Source organism: Neovison vison, chromosome 9 (assembly GCF_020171115.1).
Source record: "Neovison vison isolate M4711 chromosome 9, ASM_NN_V1, whole genome shotgun sequence".
In the NCBI taxonomy this organism is placed as follows: Eukaryota; Metazoa; Chordata; class Mammalia; order Carnivora; family Mustelidae; genus Neogale; species Neogale vison.
This window is the reverse complement of record NC_058099.1, coordinates 59845155-59860869: the sequence shown is the minus strand read 5'-3', so window position 1 is coordinate 59860869 and position 15715 is coordinate 59845155. Positions and strand designations below refer to the sequence as shown.

At 34.7% G+C, this 15715-nt stretch overlaps 1 protein-coding gene across 38 annotated transcripts in view; it reads right to left on the bottom strand.

The window, feature by feature from the left end:
* Positions 1 to 15715, bottom strand: part of PTPRD (protein tyrosine phosphatase receptor type D) — a 2250073-nt gene that overhangs the window by 169199 nt on the left and 2065159 nt on the right. For all 38 annotated transcript variants that reach the window (XM_044265686.1, XM_044265656.1, XM_044265663.1 and 35 more), the window contains 3 exons: positions 13480 to 14061; positions 4781 to 4914; positions 2104 to 2248 (listed from right to left, as the gene is read on the bottom strand). In XM_044265686.1, coding sequence (XP_044121621.1) covers positions 2104 to 2248; positions 4781 to 4914; positions 13480 to 14061 — 861 coding nt within the window. The remainder of the gene's footprint in view (positions 1 to 2103; positions 2249 to 4780; positions 4915 to 13479; positions 14062 to 15715) is intronic.

Below are 15715 nucleotides of genomic sequence, written 5' to 3'. Positions count from 1 at the left end.
GATTATCATTCTCTTTTAATTTACATGTCTTAGGTTCCTTCATTATTGTCAATCAAAATGAAAGCTCCCTGTACTGATGAAAAGGAAATTCTCATAAGACAATCTTGTAAATTTGGAGTAAGATTTGCAAAATCACGAGAATATCTATCATCTTTATTGATTTTGACTACACATTCTTATGTTTCAAATTATAAAACTATTTCATATGCATTATCACTATTCATAAAAAATTGAGTTGTTCATGTAATAGCAAGGACTCATTTGTAATTCTTTTTAAAAAGCTGATTTGGTTTTTACTACAATTGGTACCTTCAGACCTCCTATTCTATGAGAATATATTCAACATCTCTTGAAACTTTTACTGTAATAAAGTAAAAAGGTAGATAAGTTTTGGTGTGGTTATAAAATGTCTGTTCTGTCTCTATGCATGTAAATAGATATGTATGTATGTATGCATGCATGCAAAAAAGTCAATTTTGCAAACCATGCAAAACAGAATGCTGAAGCATGTCACATTTCTTCTAATTAAATGTCTGAGTTTAAGAGTTATCGTCTACAATATTACTTATTAGTCTGCCTGGAATTCAAAGCCCAATCCAAAACTGCATTAATTTACTTGCCTCTTTCTTTTAAAAGAAAGGGAATTTTATGGGAATAGGCTATAATCACTAACGGATTAAGTAATAGGATCCTAATACTTTTCATACCACTAGTCATGTTTTGAGAAAGAGAAAGAATATAACTTTTATCTTCAAAAAAATCCTGGAAGATTTTGAATTTCTATAGAATTTAGACTTGTTTATATGAAAGAAAATTCATTTCTTAGAAAATATAAATTTCATGTTCGCTGATAGGTCTAATATTAAGGTCGGCAGAGCATCCTCTTTATAAAATTCAATGTATTGAGATAACACGTATCTATTGCATATATAACCATCAAAAAAATCACATATAAAACATACAGTATCAAAAAATACCTAGGGAAATAACTCCACAAATTATTCAATTCAAGGTAAATGGTTGTTCAATAGACTAATTATAGACATTTACTAATAAAGAGCAAACCATAGTATAAGTCACCAAACTTTCCATCAAAAATAAACCTCCATATAATACTTTACAGAAAGAAATCTTCCCTGGACACAATGAACCCCCATTGTGATAAACACAACTATGCTTTAGGGTAACAGTTCCAAAAAGAAATTAAACCTGAGGAAACAAAATACAATTTAGGATTGCAAATTTACTTGTGATTTTTTCACTGTTCCGAATTTGTCCAAATACAGATTTTCTATGAATGTTCCAAATTTCCACATGTACTACCTCAAGAATTAATAATAAAGTAGTCCAATAATAATAGGGGCTAATAGGGAGGTTGAATCATAATAAGAGGGAAGTTAATAAGTAATAAAGAGTTGAGCTTTTCTCTGAGTAGGAAAAAAATACATGAAATAAAAACCTGTTTATTAGAAAAGTTAAAACCTGTGTGCTTACGGGTCGCCTGTGTGGCTCAGTTGGGCTAAGCCTCCGACTCTTGATTTTTACCTCACATCATGATCTCAGGTTAGTGATATGGACCCGCACATCTGGCTCTGAGCAGGCGTAGAGCCTGCTTAAGATTCTCTTTCTCTATTTGTTCCTCTCCCACCCCCCCCACTAAAATAAATAAATGAATAAATATAAATAAACATTAAAAAAAACCTGTGTGCTTAAAAAACTTAAAAGTTTGCTCTTTGTTACCTCTTGAATTTGTGAAGCCCTCTTGTGATTATTTGGAAGTGCTCTGAACCAAAATTTGGCTTTATAGCCTTATGAGTCATTACACAGGACCTGGTGGAACCTTCATTCATTTTCCTCACAGAAGTCTTCTAACTCCTCCAACTTCCTTCAGTTTAGGAAGGTGGAGAATGGTATCTGCTATTTGGACCAAGTTGGAAACCAACATAGGTCATGATTACAATCTCCAAAGTTGGATGCGTACTAGCATAGAAACTACGGACTGTCAAACTTATTAATTAGCCCATTTGTTTGTTGGCAGGCGAAAAGAGGCTGCAACACCTCCTAATGGAAAAAGGAAGAAAGGAAGCAAAGAGAGACACCTACTTGACTGCATGGTTCTGGCTGATATTTCAGCTGTGGAAGCACCCAGGCCTTGAGGAGAGCGTGCGGCCAGACGGAAGTAGTATAAACTGTTGGGTTTCAGCCCTTGCAGTCTATAAGATGTCCCTGGCTCAATGGTAATCCGTTGCTGGGGATAAGAAACAAAAGAACTGGGTCATTTTTGTTAAGATTCATGCAAATATTTTTAGCACACTGCCTGCAACCTCTGATGTCTGTCACTGGGGTTATAAAGTCATCAAAATATCACAAACAGAATCAACAGTGAGTAGGACTGTACCAGGGAACTATACAAGGAAAATATCAGTGTTTAAAGGCACATTTCTACTATAAATAAGGCAACCAGAACAATGGAAGCCAGAAATCTTTCTAATGATGATGCAGTGACCAAATCGGTAAAATAGGAGGGCCACCACTCATAAGCATGTTGTGCCTTAAGGTGCATGTGTTGCGGAGACAAAGCCCACAACAGACACTGGCACCTGCCCCTGTAGTGGAGTCTAGTCAATGGGTGCAATGGGTGCAATTTCAAGTGAATGGAATGCCTAGCTTATCTCCCATGACCTTCTGTAATTTGAATTGGGGCAAAGAAGATATGGCCAGAAGTAGCAAAAGAAACCAGTGCACAGTTTCTATGACATTGCTACAGGAGCTCAGAAACTGCAAAGTTCTGATGGGATAAGAATCAGATGTTTACTAGGTGGATAATTTATACAAAGCCATATCATCACTCTAGACAGATTTAAAATCATTTTAAAACTTTCTTTGTGACTACAGAGCACACAGCTAGAGAAAAAAAGGCACCAACTTTTCTGCAAATTTTAACATCATAAAGGGCTTTTGAAATAAGGTTTCTTTAATTGAATGTTGTAACTTTTATTTTTCATGCTTAAGATCTGACTTGCGTTTTAGCAAAAATAGAGCTATGGATAATCAATCTCAGATTGAACATTAGCCTGTAGTAAGCCTTAAAATACACACTAATATGTAATCTAGTAATGGCATAAATAATCTCAAGGCTTTTCATCGAATAGAGTTTGCTGTTTACACAAACAGAAATCGTTCAAAGGGAATTCAAATATAAAACTAGAGAAAACATCCCTAGGGTATTCTGGCTCACTAACACAAGAGCTTTTCGAAATTTTAGATTTCCCAAATGGTAAGTAAAAATGGAATCCCCAAAGAAACAATTATAAAACAGAGTAGGTGTGCCAACCCTCACGTACCTACATCTACAGCATTCTCAAAGGAGCGCCACTCTCCTGCTCTGTTTTAATCTGATTTGTTTTTTAGTTGGGTAGTGGCAAGGATTTAAAATAAATTAATGTTGAATTATGTCTTAATAAAAACACCAGTCGTGGTAACTTGAGTACTTTAAGTTATAGCTGCATTTCAATTATGCAGCTTTTTGAGTGCTTAATTCATGGCTTTGTTAGCTAACTCTAAAAGCATTGCATTTAGAACCTGGTCTTTGGAGATTCTGCTCATTTCAAACAGCTGGAATAAGATGGAAGTTTATAGGAACATATTAATTTATTGCAGCATTCAGAATGATGCACCATAAGTTAACTGATAATATTTCATTTAGTATGTGAATGTTTTAAAGAAAAAAGGTATTTCTGTTAAAAGTTAGGGGTTAACTAGCTTTGTGAAAATCTTCTTAAGATAAAGAATGAAAAGGTACAGTAAAATGACTTGTATGGATTGAGTTTTCACATATAGTTTCACCAACATTTTTGTCTTAATGTTCCAGACTCGATATCACAGTAATAAAAGAAATACATTCATTAATACCATATATTCCCATCATGAAAATGTTAGCTGTATCTTAATACTGATTTCTATAATCTATGCAAAGTGCACCCAAGAGGCAGTACACACTATTGGTTAAAAAGATAGATTCTGGAACCCGACTGCCTAGATTTTCAAATCCTAGTTCTGCCATTCAGGAGTATGAGATTTGGGGGAATCTGTTTAACTTTATTTGTGCCTTCATTTTGTTATATGTGGAATCAATTAAAAGTAGAAACTGACTCATGGCACCACTGTAAGAACTGAATAAGTTAATATACGTGAAATCCTTATTATATCTCTTAATGTATGTATTAGTTACATTGATATTGTTTCTCTTTTTAGTAACTATCAAGAATTGCCAGACTTCTTCAGTTTACAATTGTTTTATTGGCATAGCATACTCAAACATTATATATACTCCATTCATATCAAATAACTCTTGACACACAAATAAACATTTGTTACTGGGCCTTCTCTGACACCAGCTTGGATAAATCCATCCATCCAAAGCCCTGGAGTCATTTGACTTAAGTGCTATATGATGACTTAAGCACTATAAGGCAGAAGAGAAATAAAGGAAGTCCCTAAGTCTCATAGGGTATATTCTTTTAGATACTTTCAGAAGAAGCTCAGAAACCTGGAAATAGAGACAAGAGCTGTTTTGGTGTTGGTATTTGCCCCATTCTACCCCCTAAAGTCTTGAAATCAATGTTCTGATTTTTTTGGTCAAGTTCCTTCTTTGATGAAGAAATCTTTCCCACAAAAGTCCTCTACAGATGTCTGACCTTTGGGCAGAACTTTGGCAAATACTCAAAAGTACAGTAGGCCCCAATATAGTGAATGACCAGAAGGTGAGAAACAGTCTTACCTCCTCTCCATGCTCCCCATCTTTGTAGACCAGTTCATAGTTAGCAATAGTGTCTGAACGTGGAGGTGTCCAAGACAGCAAAATACTTGTTTCAGACTCAGGTTCTGCTTTGAAGTTTAGTGGTTGCCCTGGCACTAAAAACAGGAAGGCAAAGGACTGAGTTCATCATCACCATGGGTGTTCAGAAACTCTTCCATTAGTGCATCCATTTAAACCTCTCCAAATGTGTCCACACGTGTAGCTTAACAGACAGCTAGGTCCTTAACATTGTTTATAGTTCATTTTTCTTCCTTCAAGGTACAAGAATATTTTTAACATGGCACTTGTTCTTGATCAGTTTAAAATCTATGTAAGATAGAGAGTTATCACACATTACAGAGAATAAATCTGATAATAAATCTGATCTCACAAATAATAAACTTACTTCATAATATTATTGTGATAAATGAGATGATTTATATAATGCATTTGTAATCAATATTGTCTAAATCATAGCAAGTGCTAAATACATAAAAACCATTGCTATTTTACAACTGGGAATTTGTTCTTTAGCACTGCATTTCACTTTTAAAATTATTTCCAGTTTGGTTTATAAAATCCCACCTTTGCTACATTAACAAAACCTACTGGTAAACCAGAATTCTGTAGTATTTTTTCTTACCAACCCACATTTTGAAAAAGAGGTTAAGAAAAAAAAAAAAAAAACGATCACTTATAAATAATTACTTCTAAATCCCTAATTGACTTTCTCTTTTTTAAAAGGTTTTATTTATTTATTTGTCAGAGGGCCAGGACTCTGAGATCATGACCTGAGCCAAAGGCAGCTGCTTAACCAACTGAGCCACCTAGGAGTCCCAAGATATTCATTAATTTGATGCCTCTATGAACATACATCCTAAACAGGGTATCTTTTTTTTTTCTTTTCTTTTTTCTCTATAAGTATTTGCTCAGTCAAAAGAAAATCAAAGAGCAAGAGCAAAAGAAGGGGGAAAGAGGGAAAAATTAACTGGAAAATAGAAAAGTAAATAGAGAACACACTAGTTCTAAACGGGAAATACCAAATGTGCTAGAAGGAGCAACAATGGAAGCCAAGAACAATCAGACAGATGGGGACGTTATGATTTGATGTTAATATTCCGAAGATTAAAGGTGTTCTTAACCTAAAAATACACACACATACGCATATGTGTGTGGTCACTTCTATCTACTTTTGTTTCCTTTTTTCTTTCTCCCAACTTCCACAAGTCTGAGAAGGAAGAAAGCTTTGTGATAACTCCTGACTTAACCAAACTGGAACACAGTATTGTCAAGAATTAAAAACATGAACAGAACTAAAGGGCTGCTCTCAGGATAATAATTGCTTGTTATGCATTTCCTCCCTGTCTAATGCTAATAATAAATTGACATTAATTGAAAACATCTTGGGAATCTAATTAACTTTTTCTTAAACTGTTTACCTTTTTTGCTTTTAATTTGGCTTGAGCAAATTCCCAGTGGGCCTCAATGTTTCATCCTTGTTTAGTGACACAAACTTCATCTGACCCTCCAAATCTATTAAGACATTTCTCCTTCTAAATAATGAATTAAACAGGCTCAGAGGGTGTACTGTTCATTTTATTCTTGAACAAAATAAGTAGTGGTCAGAGAACTTCAAGTAATACATACAAGGTTCTCCTTGTTTGCTCTATCTTGCTCTTCTTTTGAAGTGGTCTGGAGGGTAATTTAATAGATGTTAAATTGTGGTAGAAATACAAATGTCCAGGGCGCCTGAATGTTAAGTGTCTGCCTTTGGCTCAGATCATGATCCCAGGTTTCTGGGATCAAGTCCTCCATCTGCTTCCTGCTCAGCGAGGAGCCTCCTTCTCTGTCTGCCCCGCCCTCCCTGCTCCTGCTCACTCTCTCTCTCAAATAAATAAAATCTTAAAGAAAGAAAGAAGGAAAGAAAGAAAGACAGATAGACAGAGTCCAGAGGTTATCAGGCAGATCATTTAGAGAGTATGGAAACCAGGTGGGGTCTGGGGTCAATGGGAAAGTGCCTGGCACACCTGAAGGAGTTGATAGTTTTCAGCACCAAATGATTGCAGCTTTGTGCAGTGCTGGTCCAAGTTTGCCTGAACTTCTGATTTTTCAACAGAAGTTGACAGTGAATCTTCTAGGTAAAATCTTTCAATTTTTAACCATTGGAAATTAATTGAATTAATTTAAATTAATTGAAAAACACAATAGGGGGAAAATTATGTCTACTGGCAAAATCCAGCAACTGGACCAGTGTTTCAAAAGACTTTTTTATTATATCAGGCTCTATGTTCATAAACACCACAAAGTGCCACTACTTAGATCTCACTGGGAATTGAAGATTCACTTAGAGATACTTCCTCAGAGTCATTTAGCCATATTGAAATAACCAGAATAAAACTGAGGCATCAAAGTAAAGGAAAAAAGCTATGAAATTAATAGATTTAGTTTTATATTCCTCAAACATAGTAGTCTTAATGATAATATATGTATATGAAGAAGCACTTCAGGGGGCTCCAAACCGTCTTATTTCTTTGTACTTTATTATTTTTATTCTACTTATTTCCCTGTACTATTTGGAAACACAGAGAGTACTTCATGTTCGGTCAATTATGGTGGCTTTAGATTCTATCTCCAAATGTTCTCACAGTGTTTACAACTCAAAGTTATCGTCATTCTTTCATTTTCATTTCTTGTTTGTCTGTGTCTATTTTAACTATTAAGAACTTTTCTGTGTTGTAGCATTTTCCTCATCAATTAACTGAACATAAATTTTATAGGAAACTCTGAGATTCTGGAAACTCATGGACAAAATTAAAAAGGCCCATCCAGAAACTTCAGTGCAATCGTTCTACATTAGCAGGGGAGATGTGATATTATAGACCATAAACCAAATTTAGAATTTAGATGTGGACAGAGGATAGGGAGGTAGAACTTATAATTTTTCCTTAAACCTATATTCAAGAAATGTTTGTATTCTGTAAAGTGGTATCAAGATTGTACTTTTCTTCTTGATTATTTAATGTCCACAAGGAAATATAAACATGAACTATCAAGTCCCCAAACAAGATTATAATCCCATTGGTGAATGTAAAGTATTTGAGTAGTACTGCTATTATATTCCATATAAATATCTGAAGGCCACTCAAATAAAGAATGAAGAATGAAAGAGAGATGAAGAATATCTGTATGTCATCTGAAATGCTGATAATATTAGAAGAAATCAATACTTAAGTAAAATTAAGTAAATATCTCTAAGGAGAAAAGGGTTATCATGTAGTAAGTGGTTAGCCAACAATTTCACTAAGCCATATTATAAATATGAACTATTATCAGAGAAAGTTAAGTCATTATTGCTAAAATGCTTAGTATTTTAATAAGATACACATGTTGATAGCATGCTGATAAATGACAACAATAATAAAAGCAATGGCCAGAGTTATAAAGGTAGTAAAACAAGTCTGATTTATAAGTGCTAAAAATATATCATTGATAAAATAAGTACTTAATAGGCAAGCACCTGCACACATTTTATTCTCAATTGTCATTAAATTATCAGTGTGAAAAGTTAAATTTTATTACAGTTGTATTTACATCTAGAGCTCCTTTATTCAAACTCCTTTTAGCTCCTTTGCTGAAACTATTTTAAGAATGCATTTAAATTGGACTCAGAAGTTAGGAAGTTGGAAATTAGTCTTTTTCTAATTCGCTTATTTAGACCTGTTGACATATACTAATGAAATGATTTAGTAAGTTCTGGAAACCTAAAATGTCATGTCTTTAAATGTCATAGTTTTCTTTTTGTTTGTTTGTTAGTTTGTTATCTCCCCCCCACCCTCACGCAATGCCCAGCATTTGGAGTAGAATCAGCTTCTTCAAAAAGTTTAAGGTCGGTACTACTCAGTATTTATTTAGTAAACAGACATAACTATTTTCCTTCTAAAAGCCTATACTAGTAAAGTATATACATAGAAATCAGTAGACTTTTCCCAAGAATCTATTAAATGGACAGAAAAATTAGAGGTTTTCTAAAGAAAGCAAAAAGAAAGACAGGGTTCAACAGATTTATAATGGCTCCAATTAGCATGAACATCAGGCAACATTTTAGGGCGTTAAGTTTTAGATGTAATTTACTACATTCTTTGTCACAGTTTTATTTGTACTTCTTTTATACAATATAATTACCATATATTCCTATTATAATTATCTATACAATAAAAATGTACAAAAAGACATCCTTTCAAAATGTGTATTCTAATAGTAGATATCTTTTTCTAGCACAATATAAATTCTTCCCTTGACAATGACCATATACTGCATTCTGCATATTTTTAAGGTAAACTAGTGGCAAGTGACCACACTGCCAAGAGTTAAAGCTATGGAAAAATTGGAAGATTAACCCATGTTTCTAAGAAATAATTAATTCAGAGTCCAATTTTAAACAAAAATAGGACTATTGTTGCCAGCGAATTAAAGATTAAAAAAATGAAATGAACATCTTTTAGATATAGAAGACATAGACATTTATATCTTTGTATCTATGAAATAAAAATATACTTGAGAAATTTATACATCTTAGTGAATTTTATAGGCTTGGAAAGATAAAATTGTAGTAAAAATAATTATATCCTCAAATTTTCTATAGACCCTCTAAAAGAATATTTCACAATGATTTTATGTTTTTCCCTAGCTATGATCCTAAGAAATATTTAGTCAGCAAGGAAAAGAAAAAAAAAAAGGAGAAGCTCAGCATTAATTATATTAGAACTAACATCATTGTATTTGGCAGGTGTCCACTAACATCAAATGGCCTTTGTTAATTAAAGCTAGGGAACAGATCAAATCATTGTGCTATTTTGGAAGGTTTTCTTAGCCTATTGATCTTGGCAGGCACAAGTCATTATGTCATTATATATCTTCTCAATCAATGGGTATTAAAAGTACAACTATTAAACAAGGTTCTTGGAAATAATGTAAAAATACTCAGAGATTGGGAACAACTCTTCTGATGCATCGGTGACCCACTCATCCAGATTTTTCCAAGTTCAGAGTCCCTGGATCACATTACTCAATTGTCTCTGTTGTAGCACTGCCTTAACTAAGTTATGGGTTATAACTTATGTCATATTATGTCCTTGGTGATAGAGAAAACCAAATATGTACTATTTAACATCAGTTCTATATCTTTAAATAAACTGTGACAAAAGGCATTATTGTCTGTCTTCTCTGTTCTGAATATAAAGATTCTCATGATTCCCAAGGCTTCTTACATTTTAGGTGAATTTGTTTCCAGGAAGTACCTGGTATCTTAGATAGCTAAATCTTCCTGATTTATCAGGGGGAAAAAAGTTATAAAACATTATGGATTCTTATGTTTAAATCTGTGGTTTGAAAACTTAGAACCAAATTTACCAATCAAGTATAATAACCTATGAAAAGAGGCTTTCCTTTCTCTACTTTCAGATAAACCTTTTTTTAAAATATATAAGTAGTTTAATGTACTTTTGTACTAGGATAATATAACAGCTACCTCAAATATTTTAGAAGTAAATTACATATAATTATTTAATAAAGATATGAATAAATGAATGACTGTGTTTACTCTGTTTATTGAGCACCTGGTAAGCACAAAAATCTAGCAGACACTGAAACTATCACAAAAACAAATTATTAATTTAAAAATAATAGTGCTTTAAAGTAGCTAGGGTTTCTGGATTTAAATTCTGCTTTCCCACTTACCAACATTATGACCACACAAAACAAGTTCCTGAATCTTCTTCAATCCTCAATTTACTCATTGGCAAATGGGGTAATTCCACATCTACCAAACTGGGTAGCAATATTAGTACATGCAACACTCACAGTACCAGTATATGTAGCTGTTTTTATTATGATGATGATTATATAGTACTTACTAAGTTATAAACTATTTCTATCCATTACCTAATCTATCACCCTGCAATGGATTGAAGTGTATTCCACAAAATTTTATATGTTAAATTCCTAACCCTCAGAATGTGACCTGATTTGGAAATAAGATTTTTGCAGATGTAATCATTTAAGATGAGGTCACTTGGTTGGGCCCTCATCCATTATTACTGGAATCCTTATGAAAAGGGGAAATTGAGACAAAAAGCCACACACACAGGGAGAACACAATGTGACAATAAGGCAGAGATCAGGGTGATGCCTCTCCAAGCAACGAACAGCCAAGATTGCTAGCAAACCAACAGAAGCTAAGAGAGAAGCCCAGAAGCTGCCCTGAGAAAGAACAAGTTCCATGCACCGTGATCTCAAACTTCTAGCCACTGGAAGGGAGAGACAGTAAAATTAAAGTTGTTCAAGCCACCCAGTCTGTGGTATTTTGTTACAGGAGCCCTAGAAACCAAATACTACCTCTAAACTCTATAAGGTGGTTATTATTTTTGATGGTAAGAAAACTAAAGCTCAGAGAAGAAGAAAATTGTCCAGGGAGAGCTAAAAATGGTATACTGGATAAACTCTGGTTATATTACTCTGAAACTAGGCATTATTAAAAAATCACCACTGAGGGACACCTGGGTGACTCAGTCAGTTAAACAACTGACTAGTGATTTCAGTTCAGGTCATGATCTCATGGGTGGTAGGACAGCCCTGTATCTGGGCTCCATAGTCAGCAGGGAGTCTGTTTGAGTTTCTCTCCCTCTGCCCCTCCTTGCAATTCTCTCTCTCTCTCAAATAAATAAATAGATCTTTAAAAACTATATCACCATAGGGACACCTGGGTAGCTCAGTTGGTTAAGCCGCTGCCTTCAGCTCAGGTCATGATCCCAGCGTCCTGGGATCAAGTCCCACATTGGGCTCCTTGCTCAGCGGGAGCCTGCTTCTCCATCTGCCTCTGCCTGCGACTCTGTCTGCCTGTGCTCACTCTGACAAATAAATAAATAAAATCTTTAAAAAAAAAACAAAGCTATATCACCACTGAAAGCAGAACACAAGTATATGTTCTTTGTATATACTTTCTTTTAACTTTAAATGGTTAGGAATCTGCTAAAATAGTGTAATAAAAAATAATGTCATAATAGTTGACCAGTTTTAGTCAAGAAAAAGAACAGGAGGACAAGATGCTCAGATTTCTACACTTTCTAATACAAGATATATGGAAAAGTTAATTACAGTGTTTTTTCCATGTATTAATACAGCAAATAAGTAGAGAAGAAATACAAAACTCAAGTAGAGAAAATATATGAATGTTTTTTAGTATAATTGTGACAAGGTATATATATATATATTACAGCTATCTTTCATATTATTAGAGAAAATAATATATCCATGAACAAATAGCAGGAACCCAATAACAGTATAAAAATAAAACAAAGTGAAGCAGGCTGTAAATCTATTCTGAGATCTCTAGTAGCTAGAGAAAATAGGTAAACACGCTCAGTGGCATGATTCATAAAGAATAAAATATGAAAACAAGTCAGGGTTAAACACAGGTTTATCTAGTCCTAACACGTCAGAAAATTCATTCCCAAGATTACCAGTGAGTTACACTTAGAGATTATAGCTATGTCCAATTAATATGTTTTTATCTATATTCTCAGAACAAACCAATAGCATACCACCAAAACACTGAGTTGTTTTTTTTTTTTAAGATTTTATTTATTAATTTGTCAGAGAGAGAGTAAGTACACAAGCAGAGGGAACAGCAGGTATAGGGAAAAGCAGGCTCTCCACTGAGCAAGCAGCCCAGTGTGGGACTTGATCGCAGGACCCTGGGATCATGACCCAAGCCAAAGGCAGCCACTTAACTGACTGAGCCACACAGGCATCCCCAAAACACTGAGATTAACACAAGTTACAAGATGCCAACACCTCATAGGAGTTAAATTAATAGCTCACACATGTTCAAGAATAAACTTTAGAAGAAAGTTGCTATGTCATATCCTCAACCCAAGGCAAAATTGATCACTTTGAATCAAAGGCCAGAGAGGTCTCATATCCGCTTATGAAAACAGAATCACTAGAATGGCCAAGGGTTTCTCCATAAAATAGTGTGATGTCTGCCTGAATGCCGATGAAAATGAGTCAACAAGACCCCAACATTTGATCTAGGATCTTGACGACTGTCTTTCTCCACCCATGAAACCATACAAAGAAAAAGAAATAAAAAATCCATTAGAAGCGTATTTTTAGTGGGTAGCTTCCTGGAAAATAGAAGACACTTAAATGCGTAAGTAAGTAAGTAAGTAAGTGAGTAAGGCTCCCTGACAGTTTTATTTTTAACTTTATTTTGAACCACCCAATCTTTCATAATGAAATAATTCATATCTCATAATGAAATGAAATGAAATCATTTTGTGGGGGTATTCTATCAGAGTCACTAGTATAAAGCAACATATTTCTATTCTCAAAATGCTGCTTGGAGGGTCCATTCATCTATCTCATTCAGAAAAATCTTCAAGTCACTTGGGTACACATTTTTTTTTAAAAAATGCATCCCTCTGCTTAAAAGTATTACTTAGTCTTTCAGGGGTCCATACCTATCCCACTCCAGATGCCTTATCTTAACCTCATTTAGAAACTCTAAGTCTCAAAAATTAAAATTCATAGTTATCTTTGTCCTGTCTTTGTTTTCACCATTCACACCTCTTAGTGGCTACTCCTTCCCTCCTGCTCTACTCCCCATCCACAGCCAGACTTACCTCCTGTCTGAGTGATGACTTGTATGTCACTAGAAAGAGGACCATCTCCAATTGAGGTAAAAGCCAGAACTTTGACAGAATATGTTTTCTGGGGCACTAAGTTGCCAATAGTAGTGATTTGGCTGTCAGCTACATTATGCTTCATCCAGTTGTTGACGTGCTGAGTGGGATCCATTGTATAATAAACTCTGTATCCTTGGATCTGTCCATTTGGTTCTTCAGGCTCCTTCCACTGTACCAAAATGGTGGTTGAACTTAACATCCGCGCCTGGACATCCCGTGGGGCACTGGATGGTGCTTGTTCTGAGGTTTGCGTTAGCACAGGCTCACTGGGAGGTCCCCGCCCAATGTTATTGACAGCAACAACCCTGAATTCATAATCCGAGTAGGGACTTAGTCCAGCGACACTGTAGCGTGTCGTTGCCACCCCATCAATTTCTTTGTAAGGTTCCTCAGAATTTTTAGGTTTATGTTGAATGATGTAGTAAGAGACAGGCTCAGGGTTCCCAGAGTCCCATGTCAACGTGATGCTTGTGGCTGTGCTCTCAGTCACTACAGGAGTTCCTGGAGGTTTGGGTAAGGCTGGGAGAAAAAAGGACAGTGAATATCTATCATCTTTAAGATATTACAAAGATCCATAAATTCTATATTGGAATGAGAATTATTTATCTACTGAAAATTTAATTAGATTAAATTATAATAAAAGATTGTTTTGTAAGTGGATAGGCTGTACAGTAAGATGCATAGGGGGACAAATCCCATTTTGCCAGAAACACATTAGAGCCCTGTGATTTGAAGCTTGTGTTCAGATCTGCCAGTTATTAGCTATGTGATCCTGGATGCATGGCATAACCTCTCTTTGCTTTAGTTTTCACATGTGGAAAATGGGAATAAATATCACTGGGTTGTACTGTACAGCTGGGTAACTGTATTTCATGAGTTTGCTGTGAAGATTAATGAGCTACTCCACTAATGTTCTCAGAATGTATCCAGCACCCTCAGAAAACATTAATTGCAATTATTATTATTACTATAACCAAGAGTTTGGCCAATTAGCTCCTTGCTTCAAGAAATACACAATATCACTAAATGCCAACACTGAAAAGAACACAATTTAGAATATATTAAATGACTTTAAATCACTATAGAAGAATAATACCAATATTGTTTTCCAGTTTTAAGACATAGATAATATTACTATAATTAAAAAATAATAATAATCTAGGGGCACCTGTGTGGTTCAGATGGTTAAGCATCTGTCTTTGGCTCAGATCATGATCCCCAGGTCCTGGGATCTAGCCCTGAGTCTGGTTCCCAGCTCAGAGGGGAGCCTGCTTCTCCCTCTCCCTCTGCCCTTCCTCCCACTCATGCTCTCACTCTCTCTCTTTCTCTCATTCTCTGTCTGTATCTCAAATGAGAAATAAAATCTTTAAAAAACCCAAAATAATCCAACCAAGAATTTTAGGGTAAAAAAGAATAATAAAATTTTAATTAATTTCAAATTCATGTTTTTAGTTAATTTTCAAAAGTGTTGTTAAATTATATTCACAAATTTTTAAAGTAATTTACTATCATAATATTAGTCTATATTCAATATCAGCAACACTTAAACTTGTACTAGCAGCTAACTTTTGAGAGAAAACCCAGAATGTAACACCCAAATGATCAGTACTTTTGTACTCTTTTTCCTTGTCAACATAAAGGCAAAAAGTATAGTAATCTCTGGAGTGACAGCTTTTCAAGAGTCAGAAACTTGTACTTGATTACAGGTGTAACCCCAATACCTAGAATACTGCCTAGCAGTGTTAACTGAATGAATGCCTAATTGAGTGAACGAGTCAGGATGCATTCTCCTCACTCTCTTCCACTTGCTATTTTTGTTTTGATTTACTTTTTGCCTACAGAATTCACCCTTACATTTATTTATTTTTGAGGTAGCGAGAGTAGAGAATGGCAAGAGCCTGGAAAACAAAGATAAGAAGTTGAACAAGATATTAGTTCATGTGACTCCTGATTTTGAATTCTTGAAGGTCTTCAGTAAACCTTCAAATATTTGCAACTGAAATAGTTATTATAAGAAAGGTGATTCAATATTTGTATATTACTCTAAGAACTATATAATGATAATATTTGGCCAAAGGATTTTACTGAAAATAATAATAAAAAGCCATTTGAACAAATGTTCAAATACTCTGGATCGGCATTTTTCAAAACAGTATATGATCCACATTTTCCT